At 43.0% G+C, this 15,775-nt stretch overlaps 1 protein-coding gene across 1 annotated transcript; it reads left to right on the forward strand.

The window, feature by feature from the left end:
* Positions 1-4,241: 4,241 nt before the first annotated feature.
* Positions 4,242-5,195, forward strand: LOC137732999 (zinc finger protein 2-like). The gene has a single exon (XM_068472227.1). It carries the CDS (start codon positions 4,556-4,558, stop codon positions 5,030-5,032), a length of 477 nt encoding a protein of 158 aa, XP_068328328.1. The 5' UTR covers positions 4,242-4,555; the 3' UTR covers positions 5,033-5,195.
* The last annotated feature ends 10,580 nt before the right edge of the window (positions 5,196-15,775 follow it).

Consider the following 15,775-nt stretch of genomic DNA (forward strand, 5'->3'; position numbering starts at 1 on the left):
TGAGTGTTTTTAACATGTTTTGAAGTCTTTTTATGTGTTATTTTGAAAAAATCCGAAAAACAGTTTGAAACAACTAAAAAGAGTCAGTTTGAGTTAGTTTTGTGTTTGTTTTTGTGTGTTTGTGTCTTAGGATACCTTCCAACACAATGATGAGGATTTGATTTTTATGTGCATGGCTGTGAAAGAGAGTTATAAACATGGATGGAAGTTTGATATATTCTTGGTTTATACTTGATTATAGTTGTTGTTTATGAATTCATGTTTAATCCCAAGGAAAAAAAATAAGTTTTTGTAATATGCTTGAAGGAAGGAACTTAGAATAACATTACAACCCTGAGAGACTTGAGCTTTAAACATTCTTTGGAGAGTATTATTCTGTGATTCTTGTTTTCAAACTCGTTGCATGATCTCATTATTCTTGATTGGTTGCTAATTAGAAGGCGTTTCGTCACTTAGTTCCAAATGCTAGAACTTGCATCCATTTCATTCAACGCATGATATTGATTGCATAATATATATCAAGATGAAGTGTGTAGTGAAGCCATCAACCAAACAGCCAACCCATGCACTATATATTGTAGGTCATAACCCCCATTGAGCCATTGTTAGCCTTTGTTCTTTGTTTACCCATATCATCCCTAGATAGCCTAGATTAGGACCACCCATACCCTTGTTCGTGAAGCATAGTAAGCATGACTTAGAGGGAATCCTTTCGATTATGCAAAACAAGTGTGGGGGAATTTGTGTGTGTGTGTGTTGATATGCCACGAAAAGAAATAAGGCATGAAAAAAAAAAAAAAAAAAAAAAAATCGTGGAAAAAAGAAAAAGAAAAGAAAAAGTTGTGAAAAGAAAGAAAAAGAGTATGAAATAAGTGAAAATATGCTCACATGTTTGTGGTAGTTGAAGAAAGGGTCCAAAACGTGGAATATGGCCCTAAGAGTTGTGTGAATTTTCCCCTTGTGTGTCTAAGTGAGTTTCTGCAATCATAAGTGATTCTAAGTGTCAAATTTCATTACTTTGCTTGCTATTGCTTAAAGAACGTTTGTTATCCTTACCTTTCATTGTTAGCCAATCACCCTTAACCCGTTACAACCCTTATGCTTCAATCTTGATCATTATGTTTTCAGTAATGTGGAGTTTGGAATTGATGTAAGCATATGGTGTCCCTGGTTCTCGCATCTAATTAGTAGCATTCCTTTCATGAGATCATATTCATATACATTCCAGAAAAGTGCTTTCCTTGTTATAAACATATGTGGGTGTTTAGTTTCATATTTACATCAATCTTCTCACATATACTTAGTGTAGGTGTGTAACCAGAAATTCTGTGTGAAAATAAGAGAGTATCTTGTAAGGAATTAAGTGAATTCTCTGAGGCATATTACTACATTCAAATGTTGTTTTAAATTGATTAAATGAGAACTAGTAAGTAGTGATTATGATTACGTATGTGCCTAAGCGTCAGGATGACTAAAATCTATGTGAGTAATGATCTTGAACATGTCATGTGCATTAAGAATCCCTGAGACCATTGTTGGAAGGTTTAGGTTTTGTTTTGTTTTTCCGTTTTGCTCGAGGACTAGCAAAAGCTAAGTGTGGGGGAATTTGATAGGAGCATATATATGCGACTTAATTTGCTTGTTTTAGTGCTTTTATGTTATTAGTTCTTAGTTATTTAAGCTTTCTTTGTGTGTTTTCAGGTTCATAAGACGTATTTGGCGAAAGGATGCATTTTAGAGCCTTTTAGAGCAGTTTTGGGCTTATTATGGATAACTTGTATATGGTGCAAGGTGGATGGACGAATTTGGAGTCAAAAGAGGTTAGAATCATGCTACAAATCAGAAAAGGAAAGTTCATGACAAAGAAGATAAGGAAAGTGCAAGAAAAGAGGAAACATTATCCAAAACCTTATCCAACCTTATCTTATCCAAACCTTATCCTATCTTGTCCTAACCTAATCTTGTTCCACCTTAATCCTAGCTACAAGTGGACCTAAAAATCTAATTTCTAGAAGCCCTATCTGACCCTAAAAGGGTGCCACACCTTCCCCCCCCCCCCCTTTTATGCCTTCTAGAATACCCAAAATCAGCCACAAGACACTTAGTTTCTAGAAGACCCAATTTTGGACGAAAATTCTTAAACCTATTTCTAATTGGATTCTGATTTTATTTGCCCCTTTTTCCCTTGGATTTGGATTGTTTAAGTCCATATCTGAAACCAATTGGGCTAGGACTTAAGTTCCCAACCTTTGCCGCAAGCCCTAAGGGCCCTAATCACTTGTATCTGCTAGGTTTAACCCTAATTATGATTCCTAGGGTTTGTACCATGCTATACATATATAAACCTTAAGCAGCCGCACCCCTTAACACATAACCTAGGCAGCCATCCATCATTCATCACAGAAATTCGTCCATTAACACCCTAGGGCAGAAAAACACCCCAAAACACCATTCTAGCGCCCAGAAAATACAAGCAGCCGCTCCACCTCCTTCCACCCTCTTTGCCGAGTTCTCCACCACCTTCCAACCATCAAACACTCATCCATACTCAACCTACACCCCCCAAAATCCATTCTATATCATCCAAACAGCCCAGGAACCATCATCATCCAATCTGCCACAAGCAAAGGAAAGTAGACAGTTTCACACAATTGTTTGGCTCTTCATTCTGAGTTGTTGAACAATTTTAGGTGTATTCTATCTTATATTTCAATGTCTAATTCATGTAATCTCTGTTTTGCTTTGAGAATGATTGGCTAAATTCGTTTTGGCTAAGGGTGTATTCGAAACCATGATTATATATGTGAAATAAGTTGATTACTTCCAGTTATCGTTGCATAAGTCTTGAATACAATTTGCTTAACCGTTTGATTTAGAACTTATTCTTGTATGTTGATTGAGAGTGCACGCTTAATTTGCATGCTTGAATTTGGTGCTAGGATATAAATTTGTTTCACCTAATAGTTATGAATTTATATCCACAAGTAGTGAAGGTCGCTAGTCACGATCGTGTTAAGTAGATTCCTGGCAGGAGTATCATGCTTTTCATAGTTACAAATGCCTTGTCGATGCTTATGATTTCCAAAGAACGTAATGATTCTAACTTGTGTCTTTATCATGCTATTCATATAGAGAACTTGTTAGGAATAATTTGTTTGTGATGCATATTCATCCAATTCAATGATTCTAGGGAAATCTGAAGGTTGATTTAAGCGGACCTAATTAACTTGGAGTGTCGAGGTTCATATCTTATTGAATTGATAACTGGAAATTGATTTACATTGCATATATTTCATGTGTGGAGAAGAACCCCTTAGCTATTCCATCATCCATTGATTCATCACAAATTTGTCTTACAATCTGTTTTCTTTATAATCTGCCCATTAAGTTTAATTTCGTCCAAACACAATCCCCCCATATTTTGTTGAGTCTTAATCATTCAAATCTGTCTTATTTTGTATTTTTAAGTATTTGGAGTCACAAACACTTCCAAATTCGTCCAATTCACGTTTTAGTTTCTGTTTGAGTCAATTTGATTGTTTTAGGCAGTTTTGAGTGTTTCAAATCTGTTTTGAGTCATAGTAGTCTTGTTAGAGTCTTTAAGTTTAGTTTTTGTGTTTTTAAGTCAATTTATATTAGATTAGCACCTCTAATTAATCCCCGGTTAGAACGATCCCTACTTACATCATTACTACAATTGTTACAAATAGGGTTTAATTTGTGTGGCAACATAATTTTCACATCAGTTGCATGTATAATTTGTATTGAACGGGTTCAGTGTAAGGGGACTTAATTAGTACTCTTTATAAATAATCGAAACGGTGGTTCACTGCACCATGGCATGCGTATGAACTTTATCAAATCTGCATGGTGATTATCAATTATCATGTGCCTTGTTTAGTCTAGTTAAGATGGTTTATCTTGTTTCCAATTAACTACTTATAATAGAAACTTGACAAGATATTGCATGATCTCTAACGCTTAGAGATAAGAGGAGATGGTGAATGATCAAGAGGAATTGGACCCATGATTAGATGGGTAAACGAATTATTAACATCAATTACAGAAACTACTGTATTATATTAAACAAAGAGAATTACTTTTGACATAAAGAGAAAAATATAAAATGTTAGCTAATTTGAATGTGTAATCCAGATTCAATACGTAAATATAAGCATTTGCGACATTATCTTCTAATTTTTTACTTAAAATTAATTTTTTATAGAGGAATACAGTGGAAATATTTAATTTGCGCATGGATCGACAAGGATTGAAATGGTGCCATTGATGGAGGCGACAACACTTCGATTCTCAACTGATCTTTGCAGCTAACTGTCTCTCTCTCTCAGACTCACTCATTGAGACATTGCTGACATTATAAGGGCCATTCTATTTCACTTCATTTACTATTTATGGCTACATGATCGATCGGTGATGCTTTGAGCCACGTGATATACTTTACATTCATCATTTCTCTTCAAACTCCCCTGCCCTAACCCGAGTTAGTTCTCTCTCGCTCTCTCTCTCTCTCTCTCTCTCTCTCTCTCTCTCTCACATGGATTTTCAGCCAAATACTTCTCTTCATCTAAGCCTACCCAACAACGAACCGAACTTGGAGCTTGTCCTGGAGCCATCATTTACTTCTTCCTCATCTTCTTCTTTTAGTCCGTCATCGGAACCCAAGCGCATGTTTTCATGCAACTACTGCCAAAGAAAGTTTTACAGCTCCCAAGCACTTGGAGGCCACCAAAATGCTCACAAACTCGAGCGCACTTTAGCCAAGAAAAGCAGAGAGCGGCTAAGTTCCGCGGCCCAAGCTCATGGTAGCATGAACCAACGACCCGTACCTAACTACAGCTGCAGCAGCGATTCAGGTGCTAGTCATGCAAGGGAGTTTCCGGAGGCACATCTTGGTGGGTTGAAAGTACATCAAGGACATGCCGGTAGGTTTGTTGGTCAAATGAACTGTGGATACAGACCTGAGAATGCTGAGGAGGGTATTTGCCACCTTGACTTATCTCTGAGGCTTTGAGTTGTTTCGTCAATTGCACACATTAAAATTTTAAAATAGCATGTGTTATGATCTCATCGACTTTCATGTATAGTGTCCAATCATATAATTCGATTCCCAAAATTCAGTGAGTGTGGAGCTGAATGCAGATTATTCATTTCAGAGACAACAATCTGAAAAATAAGATGGTAAATTTTTTTTTTTTTTTTTTTTTTTTAACAAACGCTATTATCATACCCCTAAGACCAAACTCAACCCTGGGCTAAATGTTATTTTTTAGGTTTTATTCCCACCCATGCTAAATGTGTGGGCAAAAAGCTAAAAGCCTAACAAAAACCAAATTCCCCCCAAGATTTGGCCCAAAAAATGGTGTGGGCACCATCAGCGGGACCTCACCCACATATGCATGTCTTTCAGGATTTATTGAATCTAACGGCTCAGATCGAATATAATCAAATCTAATGGTAAAAAAAAAAGGATTTAACGGCCCAAATTTAAATCCAACGGCTAAAATAATTAAAAAAATTATTTAACTCAAAATTCACCCAAATTTAGTGATTTTTCAATATTTATCATAATTTAAATATTTTTAGGTTAAAATAGTGTACATAATATTTTTTTTTTAATTACTTTAAAAGAAAAAATTAGCCTAAATTTATTCTTTAATAATCTCAGGCTAAAAGATTTAAGCTAGAAGGGTTGGAGTAGAAAACCTGTTTCTGAGCTAAAAATTAAATTTTAAGGGCTAAAAATTTTAGGTTATGCGCTTAGCCTCACAATGGGCTAGCAATAATATGGTTCAAATTCATCTTGGACAAGAATCGAATATCAAACATGTCGCTTGCAAGTGAAGAGGAATACCTGTGACATCCCACATCGCCCAGGGGAGTGATCCTTAAATGTATATTCCCATCCCTACCTAGCACGAGGCCTTTTGGGAGCTCACTGGCTTCGGGTTCCATCGGAACTCCGAAGTTAAGCGAGAAGGGGGCTAGAGCAATCCCATGATGGGTGACCCACTGGGAAGTTGCTCGTGAGTTCCCAAAAACAAAACCGTGAGGGAATGGTAAGCCCAAAGCGGACAATATCGTGCTACGGTGGTGGAGCGGGCCCGGGAAGTGATCCGCCCCGGGCCGGGATGTGACAAATTGGTATCAGAGCCAATCCCTGGCCGGAAATGTGCCGACGAGGACGTCGGGCCCCTAAGTGACACACCCCGACCGAGATCGAAGCATGCTGGCCGTCACACAAAGGTGACGTAGCCATGTGCACGTGCGGAAGCTAATAAAGTAATGATATATAAGTACGAATAATTAAAAACTAAACTAGCAAACAAAGTACTAAACAAGTGCTAGCGTAAGTGAAACACAATTCAGAGCAGGTCTACAGCAGTCCAAAAGAAATTGCGACAATAGTTCACCCGAAGGTGACCCTACAATGATAGGTGTCTATCAGAAGTGCCGAACAAGCCCTCTGGGAAACCACCGGAACTGCTACTCAACTAGAACCTGGAGGGCCGCAAAACAAAAGTGTGAGTGGGCAAAAACAAAGCTTTCAAAAACCATTTATAAAATACTTTCTAACCCCTCGCCGTAAAACCTGTATACTTCCCAGAAAATATAAACACATAATACATATGCCAAACATGCTCAAATAATATGCCATGCCGAAATCTCATAATGATATGCAAGTGCCCAGGTATAAATCAAATCAATATCATGTAATCTAGCAGCCGGAGTCACCTAACGTGACCTGTACGGCTGCATCTAGAGCTCAAATCTCAATCTCAATATCTAAACCTGCCCACGAGTCGGAACCACCTAAAGTGGTCTGTACGACAGGCCTGGGTGTACATAAGTGCTACGATCACGTGAAGACTGGGCGAATAATCACGGGTCACCTACGAGTCGGAACCACCTAAAGTGGTTTGTACGACAGGCTTGTGCACCTACCTTGAGTCCAAGGTGAGCATAAGGTGCGGGAGGTGAACATCACGTGAAGGACTGTGCCCTGGCCACGGGCGGGAGCACTAACATCGGGGGTGCAGGTTATGAGCTCTCTAACTATCTCAAACCATTACTGAAACATAAACGTGAATGACGCTTACCTGGCACTTACCTGTGCGTCCACAACACCCAATATGCATATGCATAAATATATGCAACTAATAACGTATCCAACGATGCACGAAACGCTAATGTAATGCATGGCATAACGAATAAACATTTAATCAAGTTCTGGGAAAAATATAGTATATAGGTATATACGGAAAACCAAAAGCCCACTCACTGGTATGTAGAAGGGTCGTAGCTCCTCTGCCTCGCGTGTGCACGCTCGTCCTCGGGGTACGTGTCACCTATATGTGAAATAGCTATAAAAACGTTAACTTTAAAGCACATAACCAACTTCTCGTAATAACTTCTCATACATTGCTCAAAATGGACAAATGAATATACCAACGTGCTCTACACAACCTCAGGATCACAACCATATTTTTAAAATAATTTTTGGACCTCTCACGCGCCCCCACGCGCCAAAATAGGCACGGACCTACGTGCCCCCACGCGCGGCCACGTGCCATGCACACTGACGGTGTCAATTGACGCCGTCAGGAATATTCCGTTAAACTTAACAGGATACCGTTACTGCCGTTAGGAATATTCCGTTAAACTTAACCAAGCTTTTCTGACGTCCACTTCCGTCCAACGATACACTCCGAGGTTCCTTGGGACCTCACGAACACAACTACAAGCTTCAAAAGTCCAAAAACAAGCTAGAATAAGTTTGCATGAACAGTACACAAATCGGAGCTTATGAAATTGACGTGAAAACGTCGAAGTTCCTACCTGAAAATGGTATATTCGTGCTCCCCTCAACCTCACGATCACAACTGCACCCTTGGTTTCCTCGATCTGCTACGGTATAATGGTTCTTGGTGTGTGTCCGTACGTTTACAGTGGAAATGAGAGCTCGGGGGAGAGAGAGACAGGGAGAAGACAGAGGGAGAGAGATAGGGATAGTGTATGTGTGTGTGTGTGTGTGTGTGTGGCCCAACACTTGCCAACACCACACCACCCACCAACAGAATAACGAAACGAACTAGGGGCTCAAATGTCATTTCACTAGTACGTTTTAATAATCCCGGGACGGGATGTCACAACCTACCCACCTTAATAGAATTTCGTCCCGAAATTCAAAACAACCAAGTAACAACCCCTAGTGGTTAAAGAACAATCGAGGATACAAATCCCTCATCCGCTCTTCTGTCTCCCACATAGCTTCCTCGACTGAATGATTCCTCCACAAAACTTTCACTAAGTTCACCGTCTTGTTCCTCAGAACCTTCTCTTTCCAATCGATGATCGTCACCGGTTCCTCGTCATACGTCAAATCTGGATTAATCTCAAGCGGTTGAGGAGGTATCACGTGAGATGGATCAGCAACATAGTGTCGGAGCATAGACACGTGAAAAACATTATGCACTCTAGCCAACTCCGGAGGCAACTCCAACCTGTAAGCTACCTCACCAACTCGCTCTGTGACCATGTATGGTCCGATGTACCTGGGGCTCAACTTCCCCTTCTTTCCGAATCGCACAACACCTCTCCACGGTGAAAGCTTCAGAAATACCCAGTCTCCAACCTCATACACTCTGTCCGTAGCATGCCGATCCACTAGACTCTTCTTTCTGTCCTGGGCTGCTTTCAGGTTAGACTTAATTACCTGAACATTCTGAGTAGTCTCCTCGACAATCTCCGGACCCACTAACACTCTTTCTCCAACCTCTGACCAACACAACGGTGTGCGACAAGCTCTGCCATATAAGGCCTCAAATGGCACCATGCCAATGCTCGAATGAAAACTGTTGTTGTAGGCAAATTCTATCAGATCTAACCGCTGGTGCCAAACATCACCAAATTGCAACACCGAAGCTCGCAGCATATCCTCCAAAGTCTGAATAGTTCTCTCTGACTACCCGTCTGTCTGTGGATGATATGCCGTACTGTAAAGTAATCTCGTTTCCAAAGCTTCCTGGAAAGCCACCCAAAACTTCGATGTGAATCGTGGGTCACGATCCGAGACAATACTCACTGGGACACCATGATACTTCACCACCTTCGAGATAAACAACTCCACTAAACGGCTCAAAGAATACTTCTCTCTCACTGGAATAAAATGAGCCGACTTAGTGAGCCGATCAACGATTACCCAAATGCCGTCAAAGCCATTTTGTGTACGCGGCAACTTGTACACAAAATCCATGGTGATATTTTCCCATTTCCACTCTGGAACGGGAAGCGGCTGCAACAACCCAAACGGCTTCTTCCTCTCTGCTTTAACCTGCTGACAAACAGCACACCTGCTCACATACTCGGCTATCTCCCTCTTCATACCCGGCCAATAATAAAATGGTCGAATGGTATGATATATTTTGGTAGCTCCTGGATGCATGGCATAAGCCGAGATATGTGCTTCATCGAGAATTTCTTTCTTCAACTCCACACTATTAGGCACGAACATTCTACCCTCTAGCATCAACATGCCATCCGAATCACGAACTCTGAGGTCTCGCCTCTTTCCTTGATTTCGGGCCTGGATTAGTTCTTGAGTCTTCTGATCAGCTACTTGAGCTTCAAGTACCCGATCAATAAGAATTGGCCTAACTTGGAAATTAGCAAGTAGTGCCACTTCTCGATCTTCTGCTTCTAACCTTACTCCCGTAGCACGCAAGTCAGCCAAAAAAGGAACACGACTAGCGTACAACGCGTTAATACGGCCCTGTGACTTCCTGCTAAGTGCATCAGCCACTACGTTCGCACGACCAGGGTGATAATCAATTGTGCAATCGTAATCGCTGAGCAACTCTAACCACCTCCGCTGACGAAGATTAAGCTCCTTCTGAGTAAAAAGATATTGGAGACTCTTGTGATCTGTAAAGATCCTGCACTTCTCTCCGTAAAGATAGTGTCTCCACAACTTCAACGCAAAGATGATAGTAGCCAACTCCAAATCATGTGTAGGGTAATTCATCTCATGAGGTTTCAACTGCCGCGAAGCATAAGCAATCACCCTACCATGCTGCATCAATACATATCCCAGACCATTCAAGGAAGCATCGCTATAAACCTCGAAATCACCACTATCGTCTGGGAGTGCCAAAACAGGCGCATGAGTGAGACAATGCTTCAACTGCTGGAAACTCTGCTCACACCTATCATCCCACTCAAATTTAACATCCTTCCTCGTTAATCTCGTCAGTGGCAAGGCAATCACCGAAAAATCCTTAACGAATCTCCGATAATACCCCGCCAAACCAAGGAAACTTCTCACCTCAGTGACGGTTCGCGGTTGCTCCCAACTCTCCACAGCTGCGACCTTCTGAGGGTCAACCAGGATACCCTGAGCAGAAATGATGTGCCCCAAGAACGCAACTTGATCTAACCAGAACTGGCACTTGCTAAACTTAGCATACAATTGGTGTTCCCTCAACCTCTTCAACACCAAAGTAAGATGTCGAACATGCTCCGCTTTCGACTTAGAATACACCAGAATATCGTCAATGAAGACAATAACAAATCTATCCAGATAAGGCTGAAACACCCGGTTCATTAAATCCATAAAGGCAGCTGGTGCATTCGTCAACCCAAAGGGCATAACCAGAAACTCGTAATGACCGTAACGAGTCCTGAACGTCGTCTTAGGGACATCATCCCTACTGATCTTCAGCTGATAGTAACTAGACCTCAAGTTTATCTTAGAAAACACACAAGCACCTCTCAGCTGATCGAACAAATCATCGATACGAGGCAATGGATAACGGTTTTTAATCGTCACCCGATTCAATTGCCTGTAGTCGATGCACAGCGTCAAAGTTCCATCCTTCTTCCTCACAAACAGAACTGGAGCGCCCCAAGGCGAAGTACGAGGTTGAATAAATCCCTTATCCACTAACTCCTGCAACTGAACTTTCAATTCCCTTAACTCCGCGGGAGCCATACGATAAGGAGTTAAAGAAATGGGATTAGTACCTGGAAGCAACTCAATAGTGAACTCCACATCTCGATCTGGGGGTAAACCAGGTAAATCCTCGGGGAATACATCAGGGAAGTGTCTGACCACTCTCACATCCTCCACTCTGTTAGGAACAGCCTCATCTAGCACCACATGAGCTAGATATCCCTGACAACCCTTAGATAACAACTTTTTCGCTCGCAGCGCCGAGATAACGCCATGTCTCACCCCACTCTGCTCACCCACGAAAGTAACCACAGGTAGTCCAGGTCGGTGAAACGTAACTACTTTCCCGTAACAGTCAATGTTGGCACGATAGAAGTGCAACCAATCCGTGCCCAGAATCACATCAAAGTCCACAATATCCAACGGGATAAGATCGGCTGACAAAGCAACACCCTCTACGATCACTGGACATCCTGGGTACACACAATCTACAACACATCTCTCTCCTCTAGGCATAGCAAACTCTAAATCATACCCTAGAGGTGTGGGGCGAGGTTGCGTCACTTGAGCAAATGTATGAGAAATTACGGAATGTGTAGCCCCACAATCAATTAAGACTCTAGCAAAACAACCAAGAATGTTCAACGTACCCATAATCAAGTCTGGGTTGTTCTGAGCGTCCTGCAGAGAAATATTGTGAAGACATCCCTGTCCCTGCTGACGCCCGCCGCAGCCTCTGCTAGCCTGAACGCCGCGTCCCTGAGCACCACGCCCCTGGCTGGGCTGACCCGACTGTCTCGAAGACCCTGCACTGCTAGTGGCAATCTCACCCTGCTGATAATGTCCTCCCTGATACCACTGAGAACCACCCGCTGGAGCTGGAGGATACGGCATATAGCCGCCTGAATACTGGGGATAGCCACCGTGGGAATAGGGATCCTGGGGATACTGATACTGCCCCGGAGCATAAGGGACAGCATCACCCTGATAGTGGTAAGCACCACCTCGACCCGTCTGGCCGTAGCTACTAGGACCCTGGATCTGTTGGAGTGGGGCAGGTGGTGGCATAAAGGTTTGCTGTGGTTTCTGCTGCTGCTGACCCTGGGGACAATTCGCCGCTCTATGTCCCACCTGTCCACATGTGAAGCAACCGTTGCTACCACGTCTACACTCGCCGAAATGCCGGTTGTTACACCTGCGGCAAATAGGGGCTCTGCCTCGACCACCATCGCCCTGCCTCTGGCCTCTAGCGCCACCAGAAAATCTACCTCCACGACCCTGTCCAGTGGCACTGAAGCCACCACTCGAAGAACTCGAGCTAGCACCACCCCTCTTGAAGTTCTGAGTCTGACGGGGCCCGAGCGATGCCTGACCTTTGCCTTTGTCATCTTTCTTCTGGTTGCTGTCCTTCTCTTCATCGGTGTCGCTCGACATATTCTCAGAGTCCTCGATCCCCAGCAGTATCTCATAGAAGTCCCGGTAAGTCTCGCTGTGGACAGTAGACGCCATAGAACGCCACTTCTTCCTGGTGCCCAAACGGAAAAGACGAAGCATTTCCGCCGGATTACCAGCGACATCAGGATGGTAACGAGACAGGTCCGTAAATTTGCGGTAGTACTCATTCGCCGACATCTTCCGCTGTTTCAGTTTGGTAAACTCCTGCTTCTTTCGGTCAATGTACTCAGGGGGAACATATCTCCTCTTGAACAAATCCGTAAAAACATTCCAATCCGTCCTCTGATCTGGAGTCAACCTACGGAGCTCCTGCTCCCACCAAGTTGCCGACTCCGTATCCAGAAACCATGAGGTCGTCTCGACCCACCTCTCCATAGGCAAGTTCCCCTGATTATGCAGCACACGGAAAGTCTTCTCTATGTGTTCTAGCCAGCGCTCTGCGCCCTCGTGCCTTTCACTACCCTTAAATTTATCCAACTTCAGATTGTACATAGTCTCCAGAGGAGTCCTCTGGGGAGGGCGTATCACAGACTGAAGGGCTGTAGCAAAAACTTCCCCCAACTGAGCAACATCGGGGAAGTTAGACTCAGAAGTACGACGTGGTTCCCGACGAGGAGGCATAATTCTGACAGAAGACACCAAAATCATTAGAATACTCACAAGGACACAGGACTGCCAAACCTAGGCTCTGATACCAAACTGACACACCCCGATCGAGATCGGAGCGTGCTGGCCGTCACACAAAGGTGACGTAGCCATGTGCAAGTGCGGAAGCTAATAAAGTAATGATATATAAGTACGAATAATTAAAAACTAAACTAGCAAACAAAGTACTAAACAAGTGCTGGCGTAAGTGAAACACAATTCAGAGCAGGTCTACAGCAGTCCAAAAGAAATTGCAACAATAGTTCACCCGAAGGTGACCCCACAATGATAGGTGTCTGTCAAAAGTGTCGAACAAGCCCTCTGGGAAACCACCGGAACTGCTACTCAACTAGAACCTGGAGGGGCGCAAAACAAAAGTGTGAGTGGGCAAAAACAAAGCTTTCAAAAACCATTTATAAAATACTTTCTAACCCCTCGCCGTAAAACCTGTATACTTCCCAGAAAATATAAACACATAATACATATGCCAAACATGCTCAAATAATATGCCATGCCGAAATCTCATAATGATATGCAAGTGCCCAGGTATAAATCAAATCAATATCATGTAATCTAGCAGCCGGAGTCACCTAACGTGACCTGTACGGCTGCATCTAGAGCTCAAATCTCAATCTCAATATCTAAACCTGCCCACGAGTCGGAACCACCTAAAGTGGTCTGTACGACAGGCCTGGGTGTAAATAAGTGCTACGATCACGTGAAGACTGGGCGAATAATCGCGGGTCACCTACGAGTCGGAACCACCTAAAGTGGTCTGTACGACAGGCCTGTGCACCTACCTTGAGTCCAAGGTGAGCATAAGGTGCGGGAGGTGAACATCACGTGAAGGACTGTGCCCTGGCCACGGGCGGGAGCACTAACACCGGGGGTGCAGGTTATGAGCTCTCTAACTATCTCAAACCATTACTGAAACATAAACGTGAATGACGCTTACCTGGCACTTACCTGTGCGTCCACAGCACCCAATATGCATATGCATAAATATATGCAACTAATAACGTATCCAACGATGCACGAAACGATAATGTAATGCATGGCATAACGAATAAACATTTAATCAAGTTCTGGGAAAAATATAGTATATAGGTATATACGGAAAACCAAAAGCCCACTCACTGGTATGTAGAAGGGTCGTAGCCCCCCTGCCTCGCGTGTGCACGCTCGTCCTCGGGGTACGTGTCACCTATATGCGAAATAGCTATAAAAACGTTAACTTTGAAGCACATAACCAACTTCTCGTAATAACTTCTCATACATTGCTCAAAATGGACAAATGAATATACCAACGTGCTCTACACAACCTCAGGATCACAACCATATTTTTAAAATAATTTTTGGACCTCTCACGCGCCCCCACGCGCCAAAATAGGCACGGACCTACGCGCCCCCACGCGCGGCCACGTGCCATGCACACTGACGGTGTCAATTGACGCCGTCAGGAATATTCCGTTAAACTTAACCGGATACCGTTACTGCCGTTAGGAATATTCCGTTAAACTTAACAGAATATTCCTGTTTCTTCTCCAGCCTACCCTCGCCGGACTCCGGTCACCGGAAAACTGGGAAAACTTCAAACTCACTATTCTCCTTCATTTTTCAACCATTTTCTATGATTCTTGTACCAAAAGAAAGCCCTAGACTAGTAGAATCACGCTATACAACTTTTAAAAGCTAAAAACCACGCGATCGTACCTGTCACAAAACTCAAAACTCGGCCAACTTCGAACCAAGCTTTTCTGACGTCCACTTCCGTCCAACGATACACTCCGAGGTTCCTTGGGACCTCACGAACACAATTACAAGCTTCAAAAGTCCAAAAACAAGCTAGAATAAGTTTGCATGAACAGTACACAAATCGGAGCTTATGAAATCGACGTGAAAACGTCGAAGTTCCTACCTGAAAATGGTATATTCGTGCTCCGCTCGACCTCACGATCACAACTGCACCCTTGGTTTCCTCGGTCTGCTACGGTATAATGGTTCTTGGTGTGTGTCCGTACGTTTACAGTGGAAATAGGAGCTCGGGGGAGAGAGAGATAGGGAGAAGACAGAGGGAGAGAGATAGGGACAGTGTATGTGTGTGTGTGTGTGTGTGTGTGGCCCAACACATGCCAACACCACACCATCCACCAACAGAATAACGAAACGAACTAGGGGCTAAAATGTCATTTCACTAGTACGTTTTAATAATCCCGGGACGGGATGTCACACTAAGGGGGGTGGATTGTGACATCCCACATTGCCCAGAGGAGTGATCCTTAAATGTATATTCCCATCCCTACCTAGCACGAGGCCTTTTGGGAGCTCACTGGCTTCGGGTTCCATCGGAACTCCGAAGTTAAGCGAGAAGGGGGCTAGAGCAATCCCATGATGGGTGACCCACTGGGAAGTTGCTCGTGAGTTCCCAAAAACAAAACCGTGAGGGAATGGTAAGCCCAAAGCGGACAATATCGTGCTACGGTAGTGGAGCGGGCCCGGGAAGTGATCCGCCCCGGGCTGGGATGTGACAATACCACTAAATATTATAGTACTAAATATTAATTTTGGAGTAGAAAAGAAACAAATAGTTTTTGGTGCGAGAGTTGTTTTTGCACTCCAAATTAATCATTCTGCACTCATTTAAATAAAGATTAAGAAGAATACGTGAAAATTAGTCATATTGTCTGCTATCACAATTTCCCTTGT

This window comes from Pyrus communis, chromosome 4 (assembly GCF_963583255.1).
Source record: "Pyrus communis chromosome 4, drPyrComm1.1, whole genome shotgun sequence".
NCBI lineage: Eukaryota > Viridiplantae > Streptophyta > Magnoliopsida > Rosales > Rosaceae > Pyrus > Pyrus communis.

Coding starts and splice junctions, on each gene's coding strand:
- LOC137732999 (XM_068472227.1), top strand. CDS start 4,556: ATGGATTTTCAGCCAAATACTTCTCTTCATCTAAGCCTACCCAACAAC.